This window comes from Pongo abelii, chromosome 5 (genome assembly GCF_028885655.2).
Source record: "Pongo abelii isolate AG06213 chromosome 5, NHGRI_mPonAbe1-v2.0_pri, whole genome shotgun sequence".
NCBI classification, from domain to species: Eukaryota; Metazoa; Chordata; class Mammalia; order Primates; family Hominidae; genus Pongo; species Pongo abelii.
The window spans coordinates 38533712-38548289 of record NC_071990.2 but is presented as its reverse complement, the minus strand read 5'-3'; the positions used below and the strand labels follow the sequence as shown (position 1 = coordinate 38548289).

Sequence of the window (14578 nt, the reverse complement as noted above, 5' to 3'; positions counted from 1 at the left end):
CTCAAACTCCTGGCCTCAAGTGCTCCACCTGCCTCCGCCTCCCAAAGAGCTGGGATTATTACAGGCATGAGCCACCATATCCAGCCTCAGAATACAGATCTTAAACGGAGATGCAAATATATACAAAAACTTCATATGTGACTAAAGTAACATAAATTAGTGGGGGAAAGGATGGGCTGTTCATTAAATGCTATTGGGGAAATTAGTCATATTTATAAATAAAAGATGAAAATCCCCATCTCACACCGTACTAAAAATAAATTCTGAATAGATTGAAGAACCAAACATAAAAAGAAAAAATTGAGAACTTTTAGGAGAAAATTAGGAAAATATCTTTATGAATTTGGTGTAGGAAAGAACTTATAAACAAGAAAGGAAAAGTTTGCCAGGCGTGGTGGCTCATGCCTATAACCCCAGCACTTTGGGAGGCTGAAGCAGGAGGATTGCTTGAGCCAAGGAGTTCAAGACCAGCCTGGGCAACAAAATGGGACCTTGTCTCTATAAAAAAATTAAAAAATTACCCAGACATGGTGGCACCTGCCTATGGTTCCAGCTACTCGAGAGGCTGAGGCAGGAGGATTGCTTGAGCCTGGGAGTCCAAGGCTGTAGTGAACCATGATCGTACCACTGCACTCCAGCCTGGATGACAGAATGAGACCGTGTCTCAACAACAACAATAATATAATTTTTTTGAAAAGGGAAAAGCATAAGTCATAAAGAAAAAGATTAAATATTTCAACTCCATAAATTGACCTACAAAAGCTTGGCATCCTGAAAATCAATTAGAAAGATAATAGAAAAATAGGCAAAAGATAAAAATAGACAGTTTACAGAAGAGAAATTGAGAATGATTCCAGAGGGGAAAAAAGAGAAAAAAAAATGTTCAACTTCACCTAACAAAAAAGTTAAAAGCTAAAATCACATTGAGATCCCATTTCACATTTACCTGTCTGACATTACCAGGAGTTGGTGAGGATGTGGAGCAATTAGTTGAAAGTATAAACGTTTTTTTTTTTTTTGGCACAAAATTTTATTTTACTATTTTTTTAATTATACTTTAAGTTCTGGGATGCATGTGCAGAATGTGCAGGTTTGTTACATAGGTATACACATGCCATGGTGGTTTGCTGCACCCATCGACCCGTCATCTACATTAGGTATTTCTTGTAATGCTATCCCTCCCCTAGACACCCACCCCCTGACAGGCCCCTGTGTGTGATGTTCCCCTCCCTGTGTCCATGTGTTCTCATTGTTCAACTCCCACTTATGAGTGAGAACATGTGGGGTTTGGTTTTCTGTTCCTGTGTTAGTTTGCTGAGAATGATGGTTTCCAGCTTCATCCATGTCCCTGCAAAGGACATTAACTCATCCTTTTTATGGCTGCATAGTATTCCATGGTGTATATGTGCCACATTTTCTTTATCCAGTCTATCATTGATGGGCATTTGGGTTGGTTCCAAGTCTTTGCTATTGTGAACATATGTGTGCATGTCTCTTTATAGTAGAATGATTTATAATCCTTTGGGTATATACCCAGTAATGGTATTGCTGGGTCAAATGGTATTTCTGGTTTTAGATCCTTGAATTGCCACACTTTCTTCCACAATGGTTGAACTAATTTACACTCCCACCAACAGTGTAAAACTGTTCCTATTTCTCCACATCCTCTCCAGCATCTGTTGTTTCCTGACTTTTTAATGATTGCCATTCTAACTGGCATGAGATGGTATCTTGTTGTGGTTTTGATTTGCATTTCTCTAATGGCCAGTGATGATGAGCTTTTTTTCATACGTTTGTTGGCATAAATGTCTTCTTTTGAGAAGTGTCTGTTGATATCCTTTGCATGCTTTTTGATGGAGTTGTTTGTTTTTTTTCTTGTAAATTTGTTGAAGTTCCTTGTAGATTCTGGATATCAGCCTTTTGTCAGATGGATAGATTGCAAAAATTTTCTCCCATTCTGTAGGTTGCCTGTTCACTCTGATAATAGTTTCTTTTGCTGTGCAGAAGCTCTTTAGTTTAATTAGATCCCATTTGTCAATTTTGGCTTTTGTTGCCATTGTTTTTCGTGTTTTAGCCATGAAGTCTTTGCCCATGCCTATGTCCTGAATGGTACTGCCTAGGTTTTCTTCTAGGGTTTGTATAGTTTTAGGTCTTACATTTAAGACTTTAATCCATCTTGAGTTAATTTTTGTATAAAGTGTAAGGAAGGGGTTCAGTTTCAGTTTTCTGCATGTGGCTAGCCAGTTTTCCCAACACCATTTATTAAATAGGGAATCCTTTCCCTGTTGCTTGTTTTTGTCAGGTTTGTCAAAGATCAGATGGTTGTAGATATGTGGCATTATTTCTGAAGCCTCTGTTCTGTTCCATTGGTCCATATATCTGTTTTGGTACCAGTACCATGCTGTTTTGGTTACTGTAGCTTTGTAGTGTAGTTTGAAGTCAGGTAGCATAATGCCTCCAGCTTTGTCCTTTTTTCTTAGGATTGTCTTGGCTATGCAGGCTCTTTTTTGGTTCTATATGAAATTTAAAGTAGTTCTTTCTAATTCTATGAAGAAATTCAATGGTAGCTTGATGGGGATAGCGTTGAATCTATAAATTACTTTAGGTAGTATGGCCATTTTCACAATATTGATTTTTCCTGTCCATGAAAAACAAATGGAATGTTTTTCCATTTGTTTGTGTCCTCTCTTATTTCCTTGAGCAGTGGAGAAACTCACTCAAAACTGCACAACTATATGGAAACTGAACAACTGCTCCTGAGTGACAACTGGATAAATAATATAATTAAGGCAGAAATAAATAAGTTCTTTGAAACCAATGAGAACAAAGACACAACGTACCAGAATCTCTGGGACACAGCTAAAGCAGTGTTCAGAGAGAAATTTATAGCACTAAATGCCCACAGGAGAAAGCGGGAAAGGTCTAAAATCGACACCCTAACATCACAATTAACTACAGAAGCAAGAGCAAAGAAATTTAAAAACTAGCAGAAGACAAGAAATAACTAAGATGAGAGCAGAATTGAAGGAGATAGAGACATGAAAAACCCTTCAAAAAATCAATGAATCCAGGAGCTGGTTTTTTGAAAAGATTGACAAAATAGACCACTAGCCAGAGTAATAAAGAAGAAAAGAGAGAAGAATCAAATAGACACAATAAAAAAATGATAAAGGGGATATCACCACTGATCCCACAGAAATACAAACTACCATCAGAGAATACTATAAACACCTCTAAGCAAATAAAGTAGAAAACCTAGAAGAAATGGATAAATTCCTGGACACATACACCCTCCCAAGACTAAAGCAGGAAGAAGTCGAATCCCTGAATAGACCAATAACAAATTCTGAAATTTAGGCAGTAATTAATAGCCTACCAACCAAAAAAAAGCCCAGGACTAAAAGGATTCACAGCTGAATTCTACCAGAGGTACAAAGAGGAGCTGGTACCATTCCTTCTGAAACTATTCCAAACAATAGAAAAAGAGAGACTCCTCTGTAACTCATTTTATGAGGCCAGCATCATCCTGATACCAAAACCTGGCAGAGACACACAAAAAAAGAGAAAATTTCACCCGGGCGCGGTGGCTCATGCCTGTAATCCCAGCACTTTGGGAGGCTGAGGCCGGTGGATCACCTGAGGTCAGGAGTTCAAGACCAACCTGACCAACAAGGTGAAACCCCGTCTCTACTAAAAATACAAAAAAATTAGCTGGGCGTGGGGGCAGGCGCCTGTAATCCCAGCTACTTGGGAGGCTGAGGCAGGAGAATTGCTTGAGCTGGGCAGGCGGAGGCTGCAGTGAGCTGAGATTTCACCACTGCACTCCAGCCTGGGCAACAAGAGCAAAACTTCGTCTCAAAAAAAAAAAAAAAAGAAAGAAAGAAAAAAGAAAATTGCAGGCCAATATCCCTGATGAACATCTATGCAAAAATCCTCAATAAAATACTGGCAAACCGAATCCAGCAGCACATCAAAAAGCTTATCCACCACAATCAAGTCGGCTTCATCCCTGGGATGCAAGGCTGGTTCAACGTACGCAAATCAATAAACGTAATCCATCACATAAACAGAACCAGTGACAAAAACCACATGATTATCTCAGTAGATGCAGAAAAGGCCTTCAATAAAATTCAACACCCCTTCATGCTAAAAACTCTCAGTAAACTAGGTATTGATGTAACGTATCTCAAAATAATAAGAGCTATTTATGACAAACCCACAGCCAATATCATACTGAATGGGCAAAAGCTGGAAGCATTCCCTGTGAAAACCAGCACAAGACAAGGATGCTCTCTCACCACTCCTATTCAACATAGTATTGGAAGGTCTGGCCAGGGCAATCAGGCAAGAGAAAGAAATAAAGGATATTCAAATAGGAAGAGAGGAAGTCAAATTGTCTCTGTTTGCAGATGACATGATTGTATATTTAGATAATCCCGTCGTCTCAACCCAAAATCTCCTTAAGCTGATAAGCAACTTCAGCAGTCTCAGGATACAAAATCAATGTGCAAAAATCACAAGCATTCCTATACACCAAACAGATGAACAGCCAAATCATGAGTGAACTCCCATTCACAATTGCTACAAAGAGAATAAAATACCTAGGAATCCAACTTACAAGGGATGTGAAGGACCTTCAAGGAGAGAGTATAAAGTTTTACGACCACTTTGGTGAAAAATTTGGCAATATCTAGGGAAGTTGAAGTTAACTCATAGCCATGAGTGTAATTCCACTTCCACATACATAGAAATCTTAAGTATTCCTTTAAGAAACTCTTACCCGGGAATACAAGAAGACATCTTTGTTTGTAATGGCAAAGAAAACAATGGTAACAATCTAAATGTCCCTCAGCAAGAGAATAGATATATAAATCTTAGAATATTCATACATTGAAATACATTAAATACTTGAAACAGATGACCAGATGTACCTGTCTGTTGAATGCTCTTTCATCCAGGCTTAATGTTTGTAGTAGACATTAAATGTTGTTCACCAAATACCCCATTTTTTCTCCCTGGAGCTTTTCCCAGGCACACAGCAGGGTTGTGCTTTCTAGTCACCTCTGAAGTTAGGTAAGGCCATGTGACTTGTCTTAGACAATGAAATATGTACAAAGTGACATGCATTACTTTTGGGGAAGAGTTTTAAGAGCCTGTGCCCAGCTTACTCTCTTCCCACTGCGGCTGTGATTGGGGAAGCACATGTCAATATGAAGCCTCTGTCACTGGGATCCCTGAGTGATGCAATGAGCAGAGCCTCCTGGCTGATCATCACTGAATACATGGGTGAGTGAAAAAATAAATGTGTGCTATGTTAAGCCACTGAGAGAGTAGGGGCCTGTCAGTTGCTGCAGCATAACCTGTCTACAGTGTTATGTCTCAGCTCAATTTACTGTACATCTTATACCACTTTCTTTCATTCTCTTTTCCAAATCAAAGAATACTGCCCTTTTTCCAGGAGACAGAAGTACCATAACTTACCTTCTAAATATAGCCCACTTTTGTTTCTTTCCAAAGTCACAGGGAGCTTCTCTCTGAGCTCCTTCTCTGCCAGGAAACTGTCCTTACAGGTAATTTCACCGGTGTTTTTGCTTGTTGCTTTGGAATTAAGCTTCATAATCAAGGAATTCATCACCAGAAAAATTCATCCTCTCTCTCTCTCCCTCCTCTCCCTTCCTTTCTTCTCTGTGGGTGGCTTTACTCAGCTACAGAGAGCAAAGCAATTAGTGAAGGCATACGAGATGAGGGCTTAAGTACAAGCATGTCCAACTTTGGAAAATAAATTAGTTGCATAGAAGATGTATGTAAAATTACTTTTTTCTTTTCCAATCTACTTTTAAATTATCTGATGTAAGCTACAAAGCTTGAATGTAAGTAGGTTTTGGTTAAATAACTTAAATGTCTGAAGAAAATTAAAGGTTGTTGTTTTAAATGCACAGAAAAGGTCCCAGGGGACTTAAAAGGCCCTTACCTTTTATTCTCTTCTCAGTGTTTGAGAACTTACATCATAGTGAGCATCCATCATTTTGTGGAAGTTCTTGACTTTTATAAATGAGCAGGTTGGTGTAGACTTGAGTTATATAGAGAGAGACTCAAAATCAGAACAGCTGGGTTTTTAAGATGCAGCAGTTCATGAACAATGGGAAGAGCATATATGTTGCAATGCACAGAAGAGTAGACAAAAAAAGAAATGAATCATGGCTGAGGGCAACTGTATATTCTGAAATGGGTTTGGTACCAGGTCCTGGATCACTTTCCTATTATGTGAGTTTCAAAATTCTGAATTTAACATGTTTCTTTAAACAGACTTTCAGAATAGTAGATAAAATATCTGGAGCTTAGAGACTACTAATTAAACAAATACCTATGTACCTACCAGCTAGCTTAAGATATAGAACAAGAGCAGTATTTATTAGACATAAAATCAATTAAAAAAAATTTTTTTTGAGAGGGAGTTTCACTGTGTTATTAAGGCTGGAGGACAGTGGCATGACCTCGGCTCACTGCAACCATTGCTTCCCAGGCCCAAGCAATCCTCCCACCTCAGTAGGCCGAGTTGCTGGGACCACAGATGTGTGCTACCATGCCTGGCTAATTTTTCGTATTTTGGGTAGAGATGGGGTTTCACCACATTGTCCTGGCTGGTCTTGAACTCCTGAGCTCAAACTATCTGCCCTCCTCAGCCTCCCAAAGTGCTGAGGTTACAGGTGTGAGCCACCGTGCCTGGGTGCTATTTTTAATTTTCTGTATTAATTTCCTAGATTCCCTTTTTAGTTTTATGTATATAGCTCTAAACAAAGTATGTTTTAGTTTTGACTTTGTTGAAAACTTTGTATAAATGAATACATAGCCTGTGTTTTTCTATGCTTTGCTTTTTCTTTTTTTCTTTTTTTGGAGACGAGTCTCGCTCTGTCACCTAGGCTGGAGTGCAATGATGCGATCTTGGCTTAATGCATCCTCTGCCTCCCGGGTTCAAGCAATTCTCCTGCCTCAGCCTCCCGAGTAGCTGGGACTACAGGCACATGCCACCACGCCTGGCTGATTTTTTATATTTTGGTAGAGATGGGGTTTCACCATGTTGGCTGGTCTCAAACTCCTGACCTCAAGTGATCTGCCCACCTGAGCCTCCCAAAGTGCTGAGATTACAGGTGTGAGCCACCATGCCCACTGGGCTTAACATTTTTTTAAAAAGCTATTTGGCATGGAAAATGTATTCATATCTGAAGATAATCCAGATGTTCTAATTTTTCTTTTATCATTGATTTGAGACAGCAATTAATTAATTTTGTTCTGAGCACACTATAGAGATATATTTGGCTTCTCTTATCCTGATGCCAGATCTTGTTTTTGGATTCACAGTTCCCATGGAGAATGTTGCAACAATTGCTGATTGTGCCAGCGTGATTGAAGGAGTCAGTCGGAGCCGAAATGCCTTGCTGAATGGGGACACGAAGAATTATGACTGGGATTCTGGCTACACATGTCACCAGCTGGGAAGTGGTGCAATTGTGGTTCAGTTGGCACAGCCATACATGATTGGGTCAATACGGTAAGAAGAGTCCTCCTCATTCATAAGTTTTAAAATGGAAGATATACATATAGACTGTATTTTGGTAAAATGATAATCCTAATAACTTCAGGGAAGAAATTCTACTGTTCTTTGCTCTAAATATCAAGAAAAGAGTGGGAGCCAAAGGAAGGGACAACAAGATATAGCGTGCTTGTTTGGATTTTCCACTGGGGCAGTACACTGAAGTTAGACTCATGGAGGAACTAGACAAGAGGCTTCTCCCTGGGTGGCTTATGTCCTTTTCAAGTCTCAATTTGTATTGGTTAGAGACTTATAGGATAATGTCAAGATAGGTTATATAGAATGAAAAATCATTTTCAACTTTAATAAATTACATATGAACCAAACAGATCTGAATTCGAGATCTGGTTCTGAACAATCCTAGTGATCTTTGTGCCTGGGCTTTTTGTTGTTCCTTTTTGTTTTAAGAAGGGAACTTTAACCTTGCTTGATTTATAGGATTATATAATTTTTAAACGTGAGACTGGTGATATCCCTCAGAGGATATACAGTCATGCATTGCTTAATGGCAGAGACACATTGTAAGAAATGCATTGTCAGCCAATTTTGTCATTGTGGAAACATCATGGAGTGTCCTTACACAAACCTAGATGGTATATAGCCTACCACACACCTACGCTAGATGGTATGTTCTGTTGCTCCTAGGCTACAAACCTGTACAGCATGTTACTATACTGAAGACTGTAGGCAATTATAACACAGTGGTAAGTATTTGTGTATCTGAACATGTCTAAACATAGAAAAAGTACAATAAAAATATAATATACAAGATAAAAAATGGTGCCTGAGCACGGTGCCGCATGCCTGTAATCTCAGCACTTTGGGAGGCAGAGGTGGGCGGATCGCTTGAAAGCTCAGGAGTTCGAGACCAAGCTGGGCAACATTACAAGGTCTCATCTCAATTAAAATAAAAAAAGAGGAAGATAAAAAATGGTACACTTGTGTAGGGCACTTACCATGAATGGAGCTTGCAGGACAAGAAGTTGCTCTGGGTGAGTCAGTCAGTGAGTGATGGGTGAATGTGAAGGCCTAGGACATTACTGTACTCTAGACTTTTAAACATTGTACATTTAGGCTACTATATGTGTGTGTGTGTGTGTGTGTGTGTGTGTGTGTGTATATATATATATATTTTTTTTTTTTTTTTGAGATGGAGCCTCACTCTTGTCACCCAGGCTGGAATGCAATGGTGCAATCTTGGCTCACTGCAACCTCTGCCTCCCAGGTTCAAGCCATTCTCTTGCCTCAGCCTCCCAAGTAGCTGGGATTATAGGCACCTGTCACCATGGCTGGCTAATTTTTGTATTTTTAGTAGAGACGGGGTTTCATCATGTTGGCCAGGCTGGTCTCTATCTCCTGACCTCAAGTGATCAGCCCGCCTCGGCCTCCCAAAGTGCTGGGATTACAGGCATGAGCCACGGCGCCCAGCCAACACTAAATTTTTTTAATAAAGTAATAGTGCTACGACATTATGATGTCACTAGGCGATAAGCATTTTTCAGCTCCATTATATCTTATGAGATAATCATAAATGCAGTTCGTCCTTGACTGAAACATCTCGTTATGCAGTGCATGACTATACTTTTAGTTCAAGATTGCCTTCTGCGTCTTAAGTAAGCTGCTTTTTCTCTTCTCTTCTTTTTATTTTTTAATGTTCTAAGAAGGTCTCTGAAGGGCTAATGAAAACATATAATGTTTATATATATATGTATGTGTGTGTATATGTATATGTATATGTATATCTTAGCCCGCCTGGAGTAAAGGTGTTGGCAAGACATGACTGCCTTTCCCCCATAATGTTCCACCACATTTGCTTTGTTGTTTCCTGTTCTCATTTGAAAGTTAGTATGTATAAAGAAAGAAATAGCACAAAAAATAAGGTACTAATATTCTAATAAGCAAAGGTTTATTGATGTTTAGGCTAATAACCATAGAAGTTGATGCTGCTTGCTGGTTCCCCAGGGCACCCTAAGGAGTTGATGCTGGTTTTCTTGGAGAATTCAGACTGTGGATTCTTCATTTAAATTGTTGACCCTTTTTTATAAAGGGCCACATTACAGGCTGAGTACCATAGGCAACAAATCACAGATAGAGAAGCCTCGAGTTCGTACCTCAGGCCAGACCAGCTTACTTTGTGCTTAGGAAGGGAAAGAGACAAGCCACATCAGCTACCTGTACAAATAAGCTTCCGTCGAATAGCAAATAACACCCCACCTTCCTTTCTGTCATCTGTATGCATTAACTAAAGTACTTGTAAACCATTTATTTAATAAACTATTCTAGAATTTTTGTTAAAGATGATGTGAAACCTCTGTATTTTCCGTTACAGTCTATCCCTTTTTACTTTAAAAATCTGGAAAACAGTTGTCTTTCTTTTGTCTTCTGGCACTCCTGATAGCCTCCACAATTTCTTGAAGATTACCAATCGTGTCTCTGAGATTACATCTGCAATTTCTTTCAGTAGGCTTGGGGTGTAACTCATCTGAGTCAGGAGACTTGAAATCATTTAAATTGACTAGATACTCTCTTTCACTTCACCTGTTTGGGACTTCAATTTTCTCTTTATTATGTTTGTTCTGACATTTCTAATTTGAAGACCAGTCTCCTTGCCAATGAAGATTGAAGCAAACAGGAAGTTTAGTAGCTCTGCCCACTCTCTTTTAATGTTCTCCGTTTTCCATTTGCTTACCTGGTACCCCACACCTCCCTCCCCACCACCGCCACCATCTAACAGTGTTCTATGCACATCTCAAATCAAGATGCCTAAAATGGAATTCCATTATCCTTCCCTCCCTGTTCAAGTCACGTCATGTCATGATTCCCCATCTCATTCAGTGGCACGATCCATTTGTCCATTACTTGAGCCAAAAACTTGGGAATCTCCCTGATTTCCTTCCTCTCCTTCACCTTTCTCTCTCATCCAGTCAGCCATAGAGTTCTGTCAGTATAGCCTAAACATCTCACAAATCTTTCCCCTCTTCTGTGTCCCACTGCATTACCATAGTTGCGAATAGTTGTTTCACTTTTCTACCCAATCTTCCAGACCTCCATTGGGCCCCCCAGTTCCCCACCCACAACTGTCCCTCCCACACATCTGTTATGGCCACACCCTTCTCTCAGAGGAATCATGATTAGTAGTTCCCTTCAGGAGACAGTTCAGACTAAGGCATTTAAGAACTATCTGACTTACCTCTGTCTATACAGCCTCGTGTCCTGGGTGTGCACACCTCCCCACCCTACCCAACCCTGTGCTACTCTGGACTCTGTCACAGCCTATCCAGCGATAAGAGCATTGCACATGGGTTCCGCCCTCTCTTACCCTCCTGCCTCCAATTCTTTGATCATGCTGATACCATTGTTTGCATCTCCCACTACCTTCTCATTACCTCCTTTTTTACCTGGCTCTTTTTTTATTCCCCCTTTTAGGCTCCACTCCTTTGGGAATGCTTCTCTAACCGTCCATTATCTCCTGAGCTTATTGATAGATCCCTCTTCAGTAATCCCATATAATTTGTATACAATTTCTATCAGAGCATTTGTATTATAAATGTTCACTTGCTGCCTCCTCCCAGCCATACCTGATACATAAAAGCCTGTGGCAACTCAGAATACACTTCCCTTGAAAGATTCAATGTACTGATGAGGTAGTTTTATCAAAAAAGAAGGGGAAACTGGGGGGGTAAAATAGGAAATCTAGAATCTTAAATCTAGTGTGGACTACATGAGGTTATTGTCAGGGTGACAACTCAGAGAGACAAACAGGCTCTTCATGTGACAAGGCCACCTTGGCCTCTAGCTCCACCCAAAGAATCAGAGATGTTGAATCTGACTCCAGAAAAAGCTGTCACTGGGGCTTAAGGCAAGAGAGAACAGTGCCCATTTGGGTTTTTTTAAATGTGGAATGAAAGTGGTTCTCCCAAACAATTTTTCTTTTCCTGACTCAGAGCGGGGATGATGAGCATGAACACACCAAAGGCAGAATTGTGTATCTCAGCACAGTATAAAGCCTCCAACTTCCTTAAGCCTGCTTTTTTTTCCCAGTAAAAAAAAATCCATGCAATTGAAGCTCTGTATAACTGGCTGAGCCTTCAAAGAGACACGTCTCTGGGAAACTAACATTATGTTGTCAGGAACTGCATTTGCCTCTTCTGTGACATTATTAAGAGGAAAAGGAGAGAGATTTCTTAGCCACCAATGCTTGTGACAATGCTGGAGATCTTGGCAGGCTGTAGTTAGCGACAGTTGGATGTGGCCAGATAGACATTTATTGACAGGAAACTAGATGAGCGGTATACCCCTTCATGGGGATGGGTAATTGACCAATGACAGGTTGATTAGTCAGTGACATTTGACCCACAGCTTCTATTGCTTGTGATGGCTGACTTGCTTTCCTAGGCATTGTATCTAAAGAAACCCAGTGATTCTGCATCAACACCAGAGGAAGAGTATTACAGAGCCCAGTGACTTAACAGTTTCCCCATCTAGGAGGGAGGAGATCTGGAAATCCTGGAAACCCTCTCTTACCCTGGCTGAGGTAGGGCCCAATCAATGGTATATTGGTCTTAAATATTCAGATTCCTTTATATTTGGTGACTACAAAGGCAAAGGTCTCAAACATGATGGTGTGATCATGGCTTACTGCAGCCTTGACCTCCTGGGCTCAAGCAATCCTCCCACTTCAGCCTCTTGAGCAGCTGGGACCACAGGCATGCACCACCACACCTGACTAGTTTATAAAACTTTTTGTAGAGACAGGGTCTTGCTTTGTTGCCTAGGCTGGTCTCAAACTCCTGGGCTCAAGTGATCCTACTGACTTAGCCTCCCAAAGTGCTGGGATTACAGGTGTGAGCCCCTGCAACTGGCCAAACATGAATTATCTTGGTTACTGCATTTGCTATTGCTAAGCGAAGGACATAATTGCTTTGTGAATAAGGATTTCTTTTGTTTGGCTGTTTTCATCCACAGAAGCCATTTCTTCCTTTTCTGAGCGTTTACTCTGTAGTTGGGTAGGCAAGTAGAGCCTTCTTTCTTGACAAAAAATGTTTGGGCCTAACTAAGCATGGTCAGTGGCTGTCTAATCCTCTTAGTGAGTCAGATACCAGTATCCCGTGGTATACTAGAGAGGGTGGACTCCAGACATGATCTCTGACCCTCTCTCTATATCTGCATTTTCGTTGATTCATTCAACAACATTTACTAAGCCTCTTACTATGTGCTAGGCACTATTGTAGGCACTGGGGATATGGCATTGAATAAACAAAATAAACATTGGTGCTCTCATGGAACTGACATTCTAGTGGGGTTGAGGGGAGATAATAAACAAATGCTGTTTTTTAGATGGCTGATATTTAGAAGTGCCATGGGGGAATCAGGAGGAAAAACCGGGTTGGAGACACAGTCCAGTTTTAGACTGGGTGGTCAGGAAGGCCTCACTGAGAAGGGTGAAGTGTGAGCAGATCCCAAAGGATGGGGAGAGTAAGTCCTCTGGGGATGAGCGTCACGGGCAGTGCCAAGCCCTGGAGTGGAGCTTGCCTGGCAGGCCACAGGAGCAGCTAGGAGGCCAGTGTGGCTGGAGCAGGAGGGAGGGGATAGCATGGCCAGCTGAGAGATAGCTTTGAGAGGTGACAGCCTGAGATGTTTCCATCCCACCCCGCCACCACCACCCCATTTCAGTGTTTCTTCAGCGCCATCAGAGCAGAGGAGGGGCAGGTATGGGGAGGCCCTCATGCCTTTAGAAACCACCTTGTCTGCTCCTGACTTTCCTTGATCCAGTCCGCTCCTAGAAAAGAAACAGCAGGAGGTGTCCTAACTTACCATTTAACAGGAAGCTCTTTCGTCTCTTGCATTTCTTTCTCATTCCCAAGGTAGCATAACTGGGAAATAAAGGAGTTTGTCCTTGGTGTTGCTAGGTTTACAAGCACAGCAAAAGTTACTCATTTTATTTTCAAGAAAAGAGAGAGAAATTACCTGAAATGTGCCTTGAAAGTGGATAATTGAGTAGTAATTATATCATTTTCATGCCATTTTAAAAACATTAAAATTTAAATAACAGGAAGTCTTCAGAGGCTTGACCACATAAAAAGACCAGAGTAGAGTCATAATAACTAACCAAATCCACCTAATGTCTTAGTTTATAGTCCCTCTGTTGCCTTAGTTTAAGACTTACTATCTTTCTACTTGCTAATTGTGATATCCTTTTTAGTGTTTTCAGGCTAGTATGAGAACTCAAATATGCTATGCATTAAGTATACCTATCATCCAGTCTTTTCCAGCTAATAAGTGACAGCACTTTGTTGAAACCCTAATTATAAGATAGTCAGTTAAATTAACAATTTTTACATTGGTTTGAATGGTGTTTTTGCAATTGATATGTGCAATAGTGTAAGTGAAATACCCAAAATATTTTAAATAACAAATAATAGTAAGTAAATAGGGTGTCAAAAGATAAGACTATGTAGATAGATGCAGCTAAATAAACCCATTGTCTGTGTGGGTGTTGTGAGTATTAAGAAGTTAATGACACAAAAATATTTTGAGTTCTTCAGTTGGAAAATATTATATAAATGCAATATGTTAGGACAAAAGATGTCTAGCCCGAAGTAAGTTCTTGATGGGTATTCATAATCTCTTTAGTCTGTGGGGTGAAGCTCTTTTTGTTTTGCAGAAGGAAAAAATAATTCTACCACTTTAAAAAGTTAATCTGGCACAGACTGTCTGAACCACAAATCAGTTTATGTCTTGTAGTTATTAATTAGATAAAAAGAAGTAATAGCAAGTTGACCCTAAAAAAAATAATAATAATAAAAGAATTACATATGCCACTGTGGTCCTTATTCATCTGGTATATTTTTCTTTCTCTGTGAGCTGTCAAACCCATGCCGAGTTCAATTGTCCTTTCACTATTGTGTGGCTACAACCAACTCTAGATTATCTATTCAGTTTTTAAATTACCATGACCTCTTTTAGACTGCTATTTTTTCTTCTTCC

At 40.1% G+C, this 14578-nt stretch overlaps 1 protein-coding gene across 9 annotated transcripts in view; it reads left to right on the top strand.

Annotated features, from left to right (window-relative positions):
• The window catches only part of BTBD9 (BTB domain containing 9), a 470612-nt gene that overhangs the window by 345804 nt on the left and 110230 nt on the right, over positions 1–14578 (top strand). For all 9 annotated transcript variants that reach the window (XM_054558767.2, XM_054558765.2, XM_054558766.2 and 6 more), the window contains exon 8: positions 7360–7549. In XM_054558767.2, coding sequence (XP_054414742.1) covers positions 7360–7549 — 190 coding nt within the window. The remainder of the gene's footprint in view (positions 1–7359; positions 7550–14578) is intronic.